This window comes from Tachypleus tridentatus, chromosome 7 (genome assembly GCF_004210375.1).
Source record: "Tachypleus tridentatus isolate NWPU-2018 chromosome 7, ASM421037v1, whole genome shotgun sequence".
Taxonomy (NCBI): Eukaryota; Metazoa; Arthropoda; class Merostomata; order Xiphosura; family Limulidae; genus Tachypleus; species Tachypleus tridentatus.
The window spans coordinates 63,225,156-63,239,425 of NC_134831.1; the positions used below are offsets into that span (position 1 = coordinate 63,225,156).

Genomic DNA, 14,270 nt, shown 5'->3' on the forward strand with positions numbered 1-14,270 from the left:
TCAGTTATTTGCCTATCGCCTCAGTGGGCTTTTGATTCATCTGGTTTGTGTTTGCCCATATATCCATATATATGATTATGTATATATGCAGAGCTGTGAAAGAATTAACACTCCTACGAAAAGACGTTTCTAGTCCTGATTTCTCCAAGCCCGTTCCCCTGGCTGTGGTTTCGCTAGATAGTAGATAGGGACAGTGGGAATCTCGTTAATCCATTCATTAATGGATTTAAATGGCAATTTCATTTAAATACAAAATTATTAGCCTAATATTAATAACCTTTCAAGTTGCTCTGGGGCCTATTAGGCCCCACTTTTCGTAGGAGTGTTAAGCATTTTTAAAACCTCGAATGGTTTGAGAGGACAGATAATGACATCTTTACCCAAGCGATGATTAGGAATCATGGTATCATTTAAGTGTTGCATTATAATTGTATCAAAATGCAAAAATGAAATAGACATAAATGAAAAATACAGGTACACGAATATTTTTTCAAATACATACACTTTTCTCCGAGATTTTACTTCTTTATCGTCTCACACACACACACACACACGTCTTTTCTAAAGCTCCTAAAGAGTAGTTTAATAAATTGGTTTGTTTTACATAGTTTACGCTTTGTAGTGAATGTGTTCAGTTAACCATCTTTTCTGTTTTTCTCTAGGTGTTCCATTTCCCCCTAGTCATAAACTGACAATGAATGAAGTGTTCGATCCAAAAACTAATAAGCCCCGAATAGAAGTTCTTAAACAACACTTTGTTTTGGAAGGTAGGATAGAAGAAGCTGCTGCCTTGCGTATCATCAATGAAGGAGCTGCATTGTTACGCCAAGAGAAAACAATGATTGATATAGAAGCTCCTGTAACAGGTATGTTTTTTATGGACATAAATGTTGGAGGTATCCCACACACACTGTAACATTTTCAAAATTTAGAAAACAGCTAAAATTGAATCGAAAAATGTTGAATAAAAGAACGTTTTACCAAAGTTAACGTGGCATCATCATGTGTGTTAAAATAAGGTCTGTTTGCTGTATGTATTTGTTATAAAACTACACATAGATTGTAAATACCAAAGTATAACTGTTACAAAAATGTAGGAAAGTTTCACCAGGATAGTTAAAGGTCTTCTCGTGCGACCATTTACTATCTGGTGTGCTCTTAGGTTTCTTTAATTTGTCGTGCGTTTTAAAAACACAAAATTGTCACAAGTAATTGTAAGTTCTACCTAATTAGTCTTGCTGCCCCAGAGTTATAAAGATAAATTATTGTATAAAAATCAGAAAATACATACAACAAAACAAGTTGTATCCATCGATAGCTATGACACTTCAACAACTCTCGTTAATCTGATTGGCCACTAAATTCAACTTACGTTTTACAGGAATACAGAGTGTTGTTTAAATTAGGTACCAAGTAAAAGGGAAGAAGTCCACTGGAGTTTTAACAGACTGGAGACAAATTATATAAAAACATCGTTTTACGTACATATTCCTTTGGGAGTTACTGATATACGTATATATATATAATTTGCTTATCTTGTTGTGTTAAATGTAAGAAAAGCAAATGTATATTTTATGTATGATATGCATGTTTAAAATATATTAACAAAAACTAGTTAATTGTAGGATAGTCTCATGTGGCTTGTGAGTAAGTGTGATTGTAATATATTTACACTAGCTGATAACTGTTTACCACACAGACAAAGCTAATCCAATATGGTTACCCCCAAGGGGAGAGGTCTCTCATACTATTTTATTGATCGCTAATGAACCATGGCCCTTTTACGGAATCTGGGGGAGTGAAATAGGGGATGGGGTCTTCATCGTTCGGATCAAGAACTAGCCCCTGTGTCATCGTATGTATTATAAAGGTACACTCATCAGCTAGTAATATGTGTGTATATGTTGTTCATCTTTCTTTTCGTTCTTAATAGTTATTACGTTATTATTTGTTTTAAATCTAAATCTAGACCATTATTTGACGAAAGCCCGTGCGTGTGTCCGTTTATAAGTGGGAAACGACCGTACCGATTTATTACAAAATCTGGAATGTATCTTTACGACCCACCTAAGAATGACCAAGGAGGTAGGCGTGTAGATATGACCTCTTTTTTTTTTTTTTCTCCTCACTCTCCGGTGTTTTTTATGTTTTCCCTGTGCGTTGAATGCGCTTGTGGTCTAATATTGAATACTGGACGAAGTCTTAAAAATTTGCAATTGGTCCATAGAGAGAAAAACATTTCAAATCAAAAATATGTCTTCAAACCTTTAATGAGAGAAACGTTTCATGTCCGACAACTTTATTATTTGTTTGTTGGACCTTCGGTTTTGAAATAAGATCGCTAACCCTCATTGTTTGGCCCCCGTCAATGACCCAGCGGTCAGCTTGAAGGGTTATATTCTAAAAATTGATATTCCATTCCCGTAGTGAGGACAACGCAGAAATCACCTTTTCTAGGTTTGAGCTTAGAAGCACAAATAAACAAATTTATCTCTTTCCTCACCACAGAGGCACAGCAGTATGTCTTTAGACTCACACCGCTAGAAACTGGGTTTCAATACCCGTGAAGGGCAGAGTACAGAAAGCCCATTGTCTAAATTTGTTGTTAATTCCGAACTATCAGACTTACTGTTTGTATCTCAGTTTTTGTTGTTGTTTTTTACTTTTGTTACTAAGGCTAAGTGGGAAAAGAAACATCTTTAGCATTTCCACCAACTTCCTTTCTCCAGGACCAGGTGGTTAAGGCACTTGACTCGTAATCTGAGGGTCAAGGGTTCGAATCTCCGTCACACCAAATATGCTCGCCCTTTCAGTCGTTCGGTCAATCCCACTATTTGTTGGTAAAAGAGTAGCTCAAAGATTGGCTGTAGGTAGTGATGACTGGCTGCCTTCCCTCTAGTCTTACACTGCTAAATTAGGGACGGCTAGTGCAGATAGCCCTCGTGTAACTTTATGCGAAATTAAAACAAAAAAAAATCCTTTTTTCAGCCGCCTCTTTTACCTTTTTGGCGATTTTTGTTTCGAATTATCCTTTTTCGACCATACAAAACATAAAGATTTCCGAATAAAAATGAGATGAACGTAATTCATTTTCCTTTCTTTTAATTTGTCATAAATTCTATGTCATTTTGATTAAAAAATTAAACAAAGACTTTTGTTTAACATGAAGAAACGATGTAAATTTTCCTTAAAAGAGGTGATTTAAAAAAATTACTCCTTTTTTGTCAAAAACTCTAAACGCTAAATGTTTTTTGTTTTACTTGGCATAATATCAGACCTTTCTTATACACGATTTTGTAGTCGAGGGACAGCAGAAAAGGTGAGGAAATAATATTTTACCGAGTTTTTATCTTTCAACCTCAAATAGATTTGCTTCACATACATAAAGTTAAACCCACGCTGACATGAGATCTGTTCTTTTGTGTTTCATATTGTACCTTTGAAATTTTTAAGATGAAGTGAACATTGTCCTTTTTTGTGGCGCAAGCATTAGCATAATGAAAGCTCATCAAATTTATATAATTATGTGATATATACAGTACTGTAATATTAGGAGAACGAGTTTCTTTTCATAGCGAGCTCTTATAAATTTAATTGTAGGGTTTCGTACGTTGTTTTAGGCGTGGCGGGAAGTGTGCCAGTCTTCAGCTTGATTGCTTGTAAAATATCAGGCGTGCGCATGTCTTTACATCAGGAAGAATTAGGTAACAAGGCAAAATACGACAGTTTTGTGTTTCGTTTGCTTCAGATGTGGGGGAAAAAATATAAAAAAATTGGCAGGATCTCTATCTGTACACCTAAGTGAGACAGTGAGGCTATTTGTGGAATGGAAAACCTTGTAACAATTGTAATTCGACTACTGTTTTGCACGTGGCTATTCATTATCCAGCTGTACATTCTCATCGCCAAGTACATTAAGTGAGGAATGATTGAAGCCCAACAGAGTGATATTTGTTGAATACTGTATAGTCTGTGTCGCTTGTAGTAGCTCACATGTGAATATTTAACGTGTACATTGTTACACTTCTCTGCAGTGGAATGGTGTTATAGGTTTTAACGTGTACATTGTTACACTTTTCTGCAGTGGAATGGTGTTATAGGTTTTAACGTGTACATTGTTACACTTCTCTGCAGTGGAATGGTGTTATAGGTTTTAACGTGTACATTGTTACACTTCTCTGCAGTGGAATGGTGTTATAGGTTTTAACGTGTACATTGTTACACTTCTCTGCAGTGGAATGGTGTTATAGGTTTTAACGTGTACATTGTTACACTTTTCTGCAGTGGAATGGTGTTATAGGTGTTAACGTGTACATTGTTACACTTCTCTGCAGTGGAATGGTGTTATAGGTGTTAACGTGTACATTGTTACACTTCTCTGCAGTGGAATGGTGTTATAGGTGTTAACGTGTACATTGTTACACTTCTCTGCAGTGGAATGGTGTTATAGGTTTTAACGTGTACATTGTTACACTTCTCTGCAGTGGAATGGTGTTATAGGTGTTAACGTGTACATTGTTACACTTCTCTGCAGTGGAATGGTGTTATAGGTTTTAACGTGTACATTGTTACACTTCTCTGCAGTGGAATGGTGTTATAGGTTTTAACGTGTACATTGTTACACTTCTCTGCAGTGGAATGGTGTTATAGGTTTTAACGTGTACATTGTTACACTTCTCTGCAGTGGAATGGTGTTATAGGTTTTAACGTGTACATTGTTACACTTCTCTGCAGTGGAATGGTGTTATAGGTTTTAACGTGTACATTGTTACACTTCTCTGCAGTGGAATGGTGTTATAGGTTTTAACGTGTACATTGTTACACTTTTCTGCAGTGGAATGGTGTTATAGGTTTTAACGTGTACATTGTTACACTTCTTTGCAGTGGAATGGTGTTATAGGTTTTAACGTGTACATTGTTACACTTCTTTGCAGTGGAATGGTGTTATAGGTTTTAACGTGTACATTGTTACACTTTTCTGCAGTGGAATGGTGTTATAGGTTTGTGTTCAAAGTTGCACAAACAGTTTTTCTTCTTCGTCTGAATTATGAGAAACAGATCAATAAACCAGAATGGGTGGTAGATGGCTACATTGCAGCCATCTACCACCCATTCTGTCTGAATCAATTTCTTCCTGTAATAAATAAATAAATCCCTCTTTCGAATGTAAGCATTATAAAGAATGTCATCACCAATGTTTTGTGAGGAACAAGAAAGTGACTTCTGACATTTCTGTTAACTCTCGAGAATTTTCCTACGTCTTTTAAACGTACAAATAGAGTAATAACAGGTTTCAATGAATTGAGTGACGAAATAATAAGACATTATTTTTGTTTTGGTTGCATTACTTGCTTAAATTAATAAAACATGACCAAAAGATATAAACCTGAAGCAATTGCTATATGCGAGCTTCTGGAATGCTGAGCCAGGTCTTTGGGGAACACAGTTTGCGTCAGAAATGACGTGGGTTTTCCTAAAGTTTGTGCTTTTGGACCAGGAAACAAACTTTCCTTTAGTAGATATTAGGTTGCAGAAGAGAGGACTGTCATGCTGTGTTGAAACAATGTCAATGCATTGAGAGATAGACAATCATCGTGGTAACGTTGATGTGACATCTGGATTAAACCCTTTATCACATACAAATCTTCAGCAAAGTTACATTTATTCCTGATTTATTTAAGTGTTTCAGTATTAACATCCATTATACAAGTTAAAACAGAAGTCAAAATCGGTCAAGTTAGGATTGCCAAATGCATATGTATCATTGTTATTTTAAAGTACGTCATAGGAAGCCGATTGTTGTATATGGAGAGCCGTAAAGTGCATAGAAAAAAAAAAAAAATCGGTTAATGAAAAAAAAACACAAAACTTTTTCTTCTTATTCCTGGTTCTGTAGAAGTATTTATGATTATTACTCTTCGCTAAACTTGACAAAGAGCACATAAATGTTGAAAAGAAAACTGCCTGTGCGCTAATATATTCAGGGACTAGGCAACAAAATGTGGTCTCCCACTGAAAATGTTTTTAATTTGTTATATCTTCTATCAAATAAGAGTAAAATATGTAAAACTATATGGTTTTGGGACGAACTCGACGAGATCTGTTCAGATATGAGCTCAAATATTAATTTTAACTGTCTTTCGTAAATACCCGAAATTTTCGTGAGTTTAGGTATATTTTCTCATAAAAAATGGTGTGTACCTGCTGTAGTTTCTTAGATCTTATTTCAGTTGGCCCACAAAAATGATCAAACACGTTTCTCTGCAAAAATCAAACTTAAAAATGAAACTCAAAATAACACAAGCCAGGTTTTTCACAAGTTAATATTTAGTCGGCATTCCCTTGAGTTTCACTACTGCTTCACATCGACGTGGCATGTTTTCAATGAGTTTATGTAGACATTCCTGAGTGATTGGCTGCCATCCTTCTTCGAGTACTTTAAAAAGTCCATCTTCCTTGTTTAGATTGTGATCTTTCATTAATCGGTTTAACTCGCCCCATATATTTTCAATTGTATTAATATCAAGTAATTGACGTGGCCATTCCAGGACATCAATTCTCTTATTTCTAAGATATCTTTTAATGACTTCACAATTGCAGAGAAAGTTGTTTGGTGATTTTGTAGACTACTTGGAATAATTTGTTTGGTTTGTTTTGAATTTTGCGCAAAGCTACACAAAGACTATCTGCGCTAGCCGTTCCTAATTTAACAGTGCAAGACTAGAAGGAAGGCAGCTAGTCATCACCACCCATCGCCAACTCTTGGGCTTCTCTTTTACCAACGAGTAATGGGATTGACCGTCACATTATAACTCCCATACGGCTGAAAGGGCGAGTATGTTTGGTGTGACGGGGATTCGAAACCGCGATCTTCAGTTTGCGAGTAAAGCGTCTTAACCCTGGTGGGCCACTTGGAATAAAAAGATTTAAGAAACTACAGTAGGTGCACAAAATTTTTGAGAATATACAACTAGAATCATGGACATTTTAGGTATTTACGAAAGCGAGCGTTAAGATTTGAAATTATATTTGAACAGATTTCGTCGAGTGCATTCTAAAAACAACAACATAGTTTCACATACATTTTAGTTATCTAATAAAAGTTATAACAAATTAAAAACATTTTCAAAAAGACCACTTGTTTTTGTCCACCACCTGAATGTAATTTGTTCTCTATACAATTTCATTTCAGTCAATAATAGTATTGTAACACATCAAACTTGTAATGCTCCGTCACCGTGACAATATAGCGGCTTCATAACTCCTAAAGTACTGATAAATGAATTGTTTGCAAGTAATATAAAAGAATATTTAATACATTTAAGAAATACTCAAAACTAACATTCAGTTACATGCCTTTGAATAATTGACCTGTCCCAGTAACGTGTTTCAGCAGTAAATGTATATTTAGTAAACTCATTTATTTTTTAAACATAGGTAGCTTATTACAGGTATATTAGTCAAAACGTTATGGAGTGTGCAGTTATCCAGAAATCCAGTTTTGTGCTTACGCACCTGTAATAATTTTGCTGTTGGGCGTAATTGACGTGAACAATTCTTAGATGGGAATTAAAGTGTTGTATTCTTTATTTATACAAACAAAAACTGACCTTGGAAAGAATTACAAGGACACTCTAATTAAATCAACTACTCCAGAAATGTCGACAAAACCGTTAAATTACAAAGGCAAACTGGCACAGAGCTGATTATAAAAAATAAAACTCCTAGAAGATCGACAACTTGCCACAAAATATCTGTAACAAAAAATTAATTTTATGGAAAGCAGTCAGACGGGAAAGCTTATGCCATATTAAATGTATTGTATAACAACGAACATACACCAGTTTGATGACATGTTTAAGATAAAACACCTAAACTTCATGGAATATTACAGGAACAACCTTCACGAAGTCATTTTTGAATGTTTTCGAGTCGTTCGTTTTTCGCCATCCATGATGTAGAGATATTACACCCATTTCAATTATTTATATATTAATGTTATCAGAGATATATTTAACACAAGTAATTTACTGAGTAATGGTAACATTAATAGCTGTTTTCTTCTGTTTTTATTACGCACCTTATGTGTAAATACATTTGTGAGAGCTAAAGAGTACGTAAATAATATTTAATGTTTTACGGTACTTTCTAGAACCTTGTGCAATGTCGTCAATATTTATATATTCTGTTGTGATCAAATTTAATTTTAAGTTTGTTTTTTTCATCTAGTAAATCTTACTTTGGTTATCAAATGGAGGTTATATCCGTTGTATATATACGTCATTCTCTTTTGCGAGATTCAGTTCTGATAATTTCATTTTACTTACGTTTGTACAGTAAATCACCGACACTTACCTACATTCTACTGTATTACGATGTTCCTTCTCCCCTTCTTTCATTTCAATATTTTTTCGCGTTTCTCTCTAATAATTGAACTGTTTCACACACTACAGGAACTAAACACGAAAAGAAAAAAAAGGAAACACAGCTATATATATATATATATAGGGGCTGTTTCCTTAAATGATTTGTAATGCATGCCAACGAGTTGTTGAGAAATGTGTGTAATCGAATCACGGAACTGCGAAACAGTGGAATGATTTAAGATGCTACAAATAATGACGAAAACGTGAACATTTTCTTTCTGTGTAATGTATTTGGTTTTTGTGCTATTCTACGTTATATCCAAAACACTGAAATTATCTCCTGTTCTGGTAAGTGTTTTTTAATCGTCAATAGTATTATCTAGTTAAGGGTGAATAGTATGTGTTACATATATGTATTCGCTGAGTTTATTTCAGTTCGCACGATCTTCGTTACGTTTTAAAGCGTATCGTCCAATGTTCGATTAGCAGCTACTGTAATCCATATCTTTTCGCTTAAGTTAATGTGATTACATATATCGTGTTTTCTCTTACGAAGTGCGCATCAATCATTGCTTTAATTGGATTATATGACGTGACATGTTTGTTTGCTCATTGGACCTCATGAGCCATAAAATCAAAAGATGTGTTTTACTGAACGGTCGTCAATTATCTGTGACAATTCGTAAAGGTTAACACAGAAGTTTATCAATGTTGCCATTCCGACCTCTTACTCTCATCTGAAAGTATCGTTTCGATTGACTGAAAGTACCGTTTCGATTGACTGGTGGTGGTGTTCTAGAACATGTAGATGCAGGTTTGCAAGGTCACGTCTCCTTTAGATTAAGATTCGGAGTTAAAGCATTAGGGTGAGCATGTCTTTGTGGTTAATGTGTCAGATAATGAATCTAATGATCCATGGTTCGCGTCCCTTTGACATAAAAACTTGAATGCACATTTAGAGTGACTGTCAAATTTCAATATTTGATTAGAGTAGCCCAAGAGTTGACGGTGGATGGTGTTGACTGCCTGCCTTTGTTTTGTTCTATCAATTCAAAATTAGGGACAGCTATTGTAGATAGGTCTTGTGTAGTTTTGCGCAAGTTTCCTAAGCAAACAAAATCTCCTGAGGACGAGTTTGTCGCTCTTAGGTAGTTGATGTTAGATTCTTCAAGTAGCCAATTTCTGCAGTTAACTGATCATGTAGATTATATGAAGGGACTAGTGTTCATTTGCATGGAGATGCTTCAGTTCTAAATTACTGCCACTGGAATGAATTTTAAAAGAATGCATTACTATTAAGATTTCGGATGTTTGCGAGCAGAAGTAATGTATAAGCCTACCGAAAGGTAACGCATATATATATGTAATGTCCTTAATTGCTTTGTTTAAGAGAGAAATGACACTATATTCGCAAAGGGCTTAAATGATAGCGTAAAATTATTGATAACATAGAAACCGAACAATATACGCTACCATGGTAGGTTTATGAGCATGGTAAAATGGCTTTAAAATAATGTTTTCCTACGCGTCGTATGAGTTATCAAGTGAACCCAATTTTTGGTTTAGTAGAGAAGGGAACGTATTACGTAGAGGAACCACGCATTTGTACCGTTAATTAATGGTTTAAAGACACGTTTATTACTGAATATTTTGAACCTAGAATTGGCGGAAACTGTGCTCTATAATAGTGCACCACATTGTTTAAAACGTATTTGCATGAAATTGTAATTACATTTGATTTGAAGACTTTCTGAAAACAGCTATATAATTATGATTTAATAAAATATTTCCAGTTTGGAAATTGTGAGCCATCATCAGTATATTACTTCCACGGTATGATTTGGAAACTTTTGACATATAAATTTATTCATTTCATACTAACAACTGAACTCGAAATTAAACGGAACCAAAAGCATAACAGAACAGTTAGCAACTAACTGGTCCTTCGGTAATATAAGGACGTACGTTTGTGTGTACACTATGATACTTTCGAATAAACACGATAGATGGTTTATCTCCACCGCTGTGTGGGTTTCACTTCTTTAGATTCTGCCTTCGTGAATATATGTGTAGATGTATTGTACTTGCGTTACTTATGTCAATGTGTAACGCTGGTTGAGAGAGAACTACAAGTTCAATGCGTGAATGTGTTTTTATTTTGTGTATGCAAACGAATAATTATTTTCAGTTGGTATATACCAGCACTGTGGTGGTATTTATAAATACCAACATTACTTGTGGTAAGAACAGTGATGCTAACACGTGAAATATGCGTTACAGGTGCATTAAAAATACTAAATGAAGCTGTTTATTAAGTTTAATTTTATTTATTTAGGTATAAGTGCTCTGTGTATTATGTTAAGATAATGAAACAAAATTCGTAGCCAAATAGTGCCCCTTAGTGGCATAGCATTATGTCTTCGGACTTGCGATCCCAGTAACCGGATTCCGATACCCGTGGTGTGCAGAGCACAGGTTGCCTACTGTTGAGCTTTGTGGTTAATTCCAAACAAACAAAATAAGCCAGTCGAATAACTAGATGATAGCCTTTTGAAGTGAATTCTGTAAAGCCCAGTGAAGAAACCATGTATATATTTGTACCTCATTCTGTACAACTTTAAACCATGTATGTATGTATATGTTCTCCATTCTGTACAACACAATGTTTTTTCCTCTATCATTGTTCAGTCAACTTTCATTACGATATTGTGCAGAACGTTTTATTCTTGAAATTGAATATATACTCCAAGAATAAGATAAAAAATATGTTGTGAATACGTAGCCATGTATGTGGTTGAAGGGCGTGTATCAGAGGTGCATTCTGATTTTGTATGGTTTGTGTAGGTAGTGTGATGCCACGGAATATTGATCGCTATTAAGAAGAGTTTGTAAAAGTCCTTATTGGCGCTGAAAGTTATATTAAGATAATAAAGACGAGTTCAGATTTGGAATTTCCAAGACGGAGCTATATCCGTTGTATTTAATAGAAAAACAAAGGAATGTGGATCAACTACGGACTAGAACAACGATCATCTATAAAAAACAAACAAACAAGGAACAAGTCGTACTCCAGTCATGGAAAGCAGTATGCAGCGTTTTGTAACAGGTGGTATTCCACTACACGAATTAGTGGCAAAATTCTTCCACGTGCCCCAGAACAGAAGGTACACGATGTAATAGGTATTCCACTCACTGGAAACGGAGCTAAAGGGTATAGGTTCACCCTATAGTTGGAGCCTCCGTTTGTACTTCTCGTTCAAGCAGATAGAGAATGAACGAAGTCATTCTGGTCAAGTGCCGTATGAAGTTCTGTGCAATTAGAACGCTAAAAGGAAAACTGTAATCTTTGTACATGAGATGGAGTATTGAAAGCAAGTAAAGAATAGTGATGTGAGGGCCTAAAATGACTGATTGGTCAGTGTACTTAATTCGCAATCCATAGATTGTGAGATCGAAACCCCGATGCTAAAAGTACTTGCCCTTTCAGCTCTAAAAGGCATTGTAATGTGACAGTCATTCTTACTGTTTATCAGTGAAAGATTGTTTCAAGAGTTGACGGTGGGTAATGATGGCAACATATAGCAAAGTAGCTTTCCCACAAACAAAACCCTCACGACGAAACCTTTTACGATGGAAACCACGCAGCAGGTTGTTTTTGAGATGCATATTCATCAGGTAGGATATTACCGGTCTTGGTGAATTGGAAATGCATTTTAATCTCACATTCTTAATTTCTGTATAACATGTATCAGATTTTTAACCAAAGTATTTATAATGCCTGTGTGTTTTTATATTTAACTTATGATGTTTTGTGTTGCTTAGGCTGGCATAAATCTCCTAGACCTTAACCACCACTGACTAAAAAAAATGAAGATTTTATTTTTCAGTATATCGCAAAGTAATTTTCGATTTTTCCAACTGAACATATGTCGAATTTCGTGTTTTTCAGAAACAGCGTATTAAATATGCATCTAAACAGTGAAACAAGAATATACCTTTTTCTTTGTAATATGGCCCGGCATGGTCAAGCGTGTTAAGGCGTGCGACCCGTAATCTGAGGGTTGCGGGTTCGCATCCCCGTCGCGCCAAACATGCTCGCCCTTTCAGCCGTGGTGACGTTATAATGTGACAGTCAATCCCACTATTCGTTGGTAAAAGAGTAGCCCAACAGTTGGCGGTGGGTGGTAATGACTAGCTGCCTTCCCTCTAGTCTTACACTGCTAAATGAGGGACGGCTAGCACAGATAGCCCTCGAATAGCTTTGTGCGAAATTCAGAAACAAACAAACAAATCTTTGTAATAATAACATTAGTTTGTACTTATGTTTATTGAAGAAAACCACAAATTAAATATTTCTTTTGGAATTAGGCCCTGCATGGCCAAGTTGTTGGAGCACTCGATTCATAATCTGAAAGTTGCGGGTTCGAATCCCCGTCACACCAAACACACAACCCCTTTCAGGCGTGGCAGTCAAACCAACTATTCATTGGTAAAAGAGTATCCTAAGAGTTGGCGGTGTGTGGTGAAAAAAAAAGACAAGCTGCTTTCCATTCCCTCTATAATCTTACACTTCTAAATTAAGGACGACTAGCGTAGATAACACTCGTGTAGCTTTTTCGCGAAATTCAAAATAAAAATGTTTTGAAAATTTTCAGTTGTAATGATTGGAACAGGCAATACTTTGACTGTAGGTGTTACTTATAACTGCCCCTTCAGTACGGAAGTAATTATTTCTGAATGAAATGGTAAATTCGCATCTGTACTTTTGTAACATTGGCGGGTGGAACATTAATGAATGTAACAGAAATTGACCATTTTTGCAGGCGTTTGAGTAGTACAAATTCATTCATATATTGTCCATGGTCTTGCGACCAATAAAAGTTGTTAATATTCGTATAAAGATATCTTTGTAAGAAAAAAGCACAACACGTGTCGTTTTAAAGTATTCAACAGAACAAATAGTTTTCTGCCGACCAGCTTTTACGAAGACCCCACAACATGGTCTTAAACTAGAAAGCGCTATGGTGCTGTTATTTTAAATTAATTGGTAGGAGAGTCGCCTGGTGTGAGAGATGTCTCACGTTTGAATCTAGTCCAAGATAAACTACCGAATTAGCTGTAATGACCATGTACATTTTGGAAAGGTTATAGCGGTTTATAGATGTGTTTTATGTTATAATTAGTCTTCTGTATTATAGACATGGGAAATTAATAAAACATAACGCAGATATTGTTTCCAACGATCCTTGAAAAAGTTTCGTAAATTGCTAATTATTAAAACTGTCCAAGGAGCATGTAGTCTGAACCAGTCAGTGCCTATTGGTTAGCTTGTAGAAACTCTAAACATGCTGATGTATAGTGAGGTACGAATCTGATAGGTTGTGTTTTATAATGTTGTTTTTTTTCTTTTAACCTCGGATAGCCCTTCATATATGTAAACTTTTACCTATTTAATCAGGGCTGTATGCAAGCTGAAAACTTTCCAAGACACAGTTTTTCATCTGCTTTAATACTTTTCGTATTTCCACACTGAAAATAATAATAGGTGTTACTGATATGGTTATATGGTCTTCTGTCGAGGTTCAAACTGAGAACTACTCATGGAAATTGGGGTAAAAATGAGATCGTGTATCATTTTGAAGAGATCCAAACGAAAGACTTTAAGATAAAAGAGTTACATTGTGTTGACGTTAACACGTCTGATTGTGTGACTTTAAAGTGTGTTACTAATAAATACAGATTTTGTTGTAACACAAAAAATTTATCGCCAACACAGTTGTGCTACCAGTAGTCATGCAAGTTATGGTTGTGATCATTATTATGGCATTATACATCCCAAAACACCTTTACAAAATACTTCTCTTTGTTACCTACACATGGAATCAGTTCACTGTAATTTTACAA

At 35.4% G+C, this 14,270-nt stretch overlaps 1 protein-coding gene and 1 long non-coding RNA gene across 8 annotated transcripts in view; one reads left to right on the top strand and one right to left on the bottom strand.

The window, feature by feature from the left end:
• LOC143255823 (uncharacterized) overlaps nt 1-8,446 on the bottom strand; it is a 32,181-nt gene extending 23,735 nt beyond the window's left edge. The window contains exon 1 of the long non-coding RNA XR_013030854.1: nt 8,356-8,446. This is a non-coding gene — a long non-coding RNA (uncharacterized LOC143255823). The remainder of the gene's footprint in view (nt 1-8,355) is intronic.
• LOC143255821 (serine/threonine-protein phosphatase 2B catalytic subunit 2-like) overlaps nt 1-14,270 on the top strand; it is a 146,588-nt gene that overhangs the window by 49,924 nt on the left and 82,394 nt on the right. For 5 of the 7 annotated variants that reach the window (XM_076512113.1, XM_076512115.1, XM_076512114.1 and 2 more), the window contains exon 2: nt 663-866. In XM_076512113.1, coding sequence (XP_076368228.1) covers nt 663-866 — 204 coding nt within the window. Of the gene's footprint in view, nt 1-662; nt 867-8,695; nt 8,715-9,111; nt 9,233-14,270 lie in introns of those variants that run through there. The other 2 variants (XM_076512120.1, XM_076512119.1) reach the window with 2 other exon arrangements.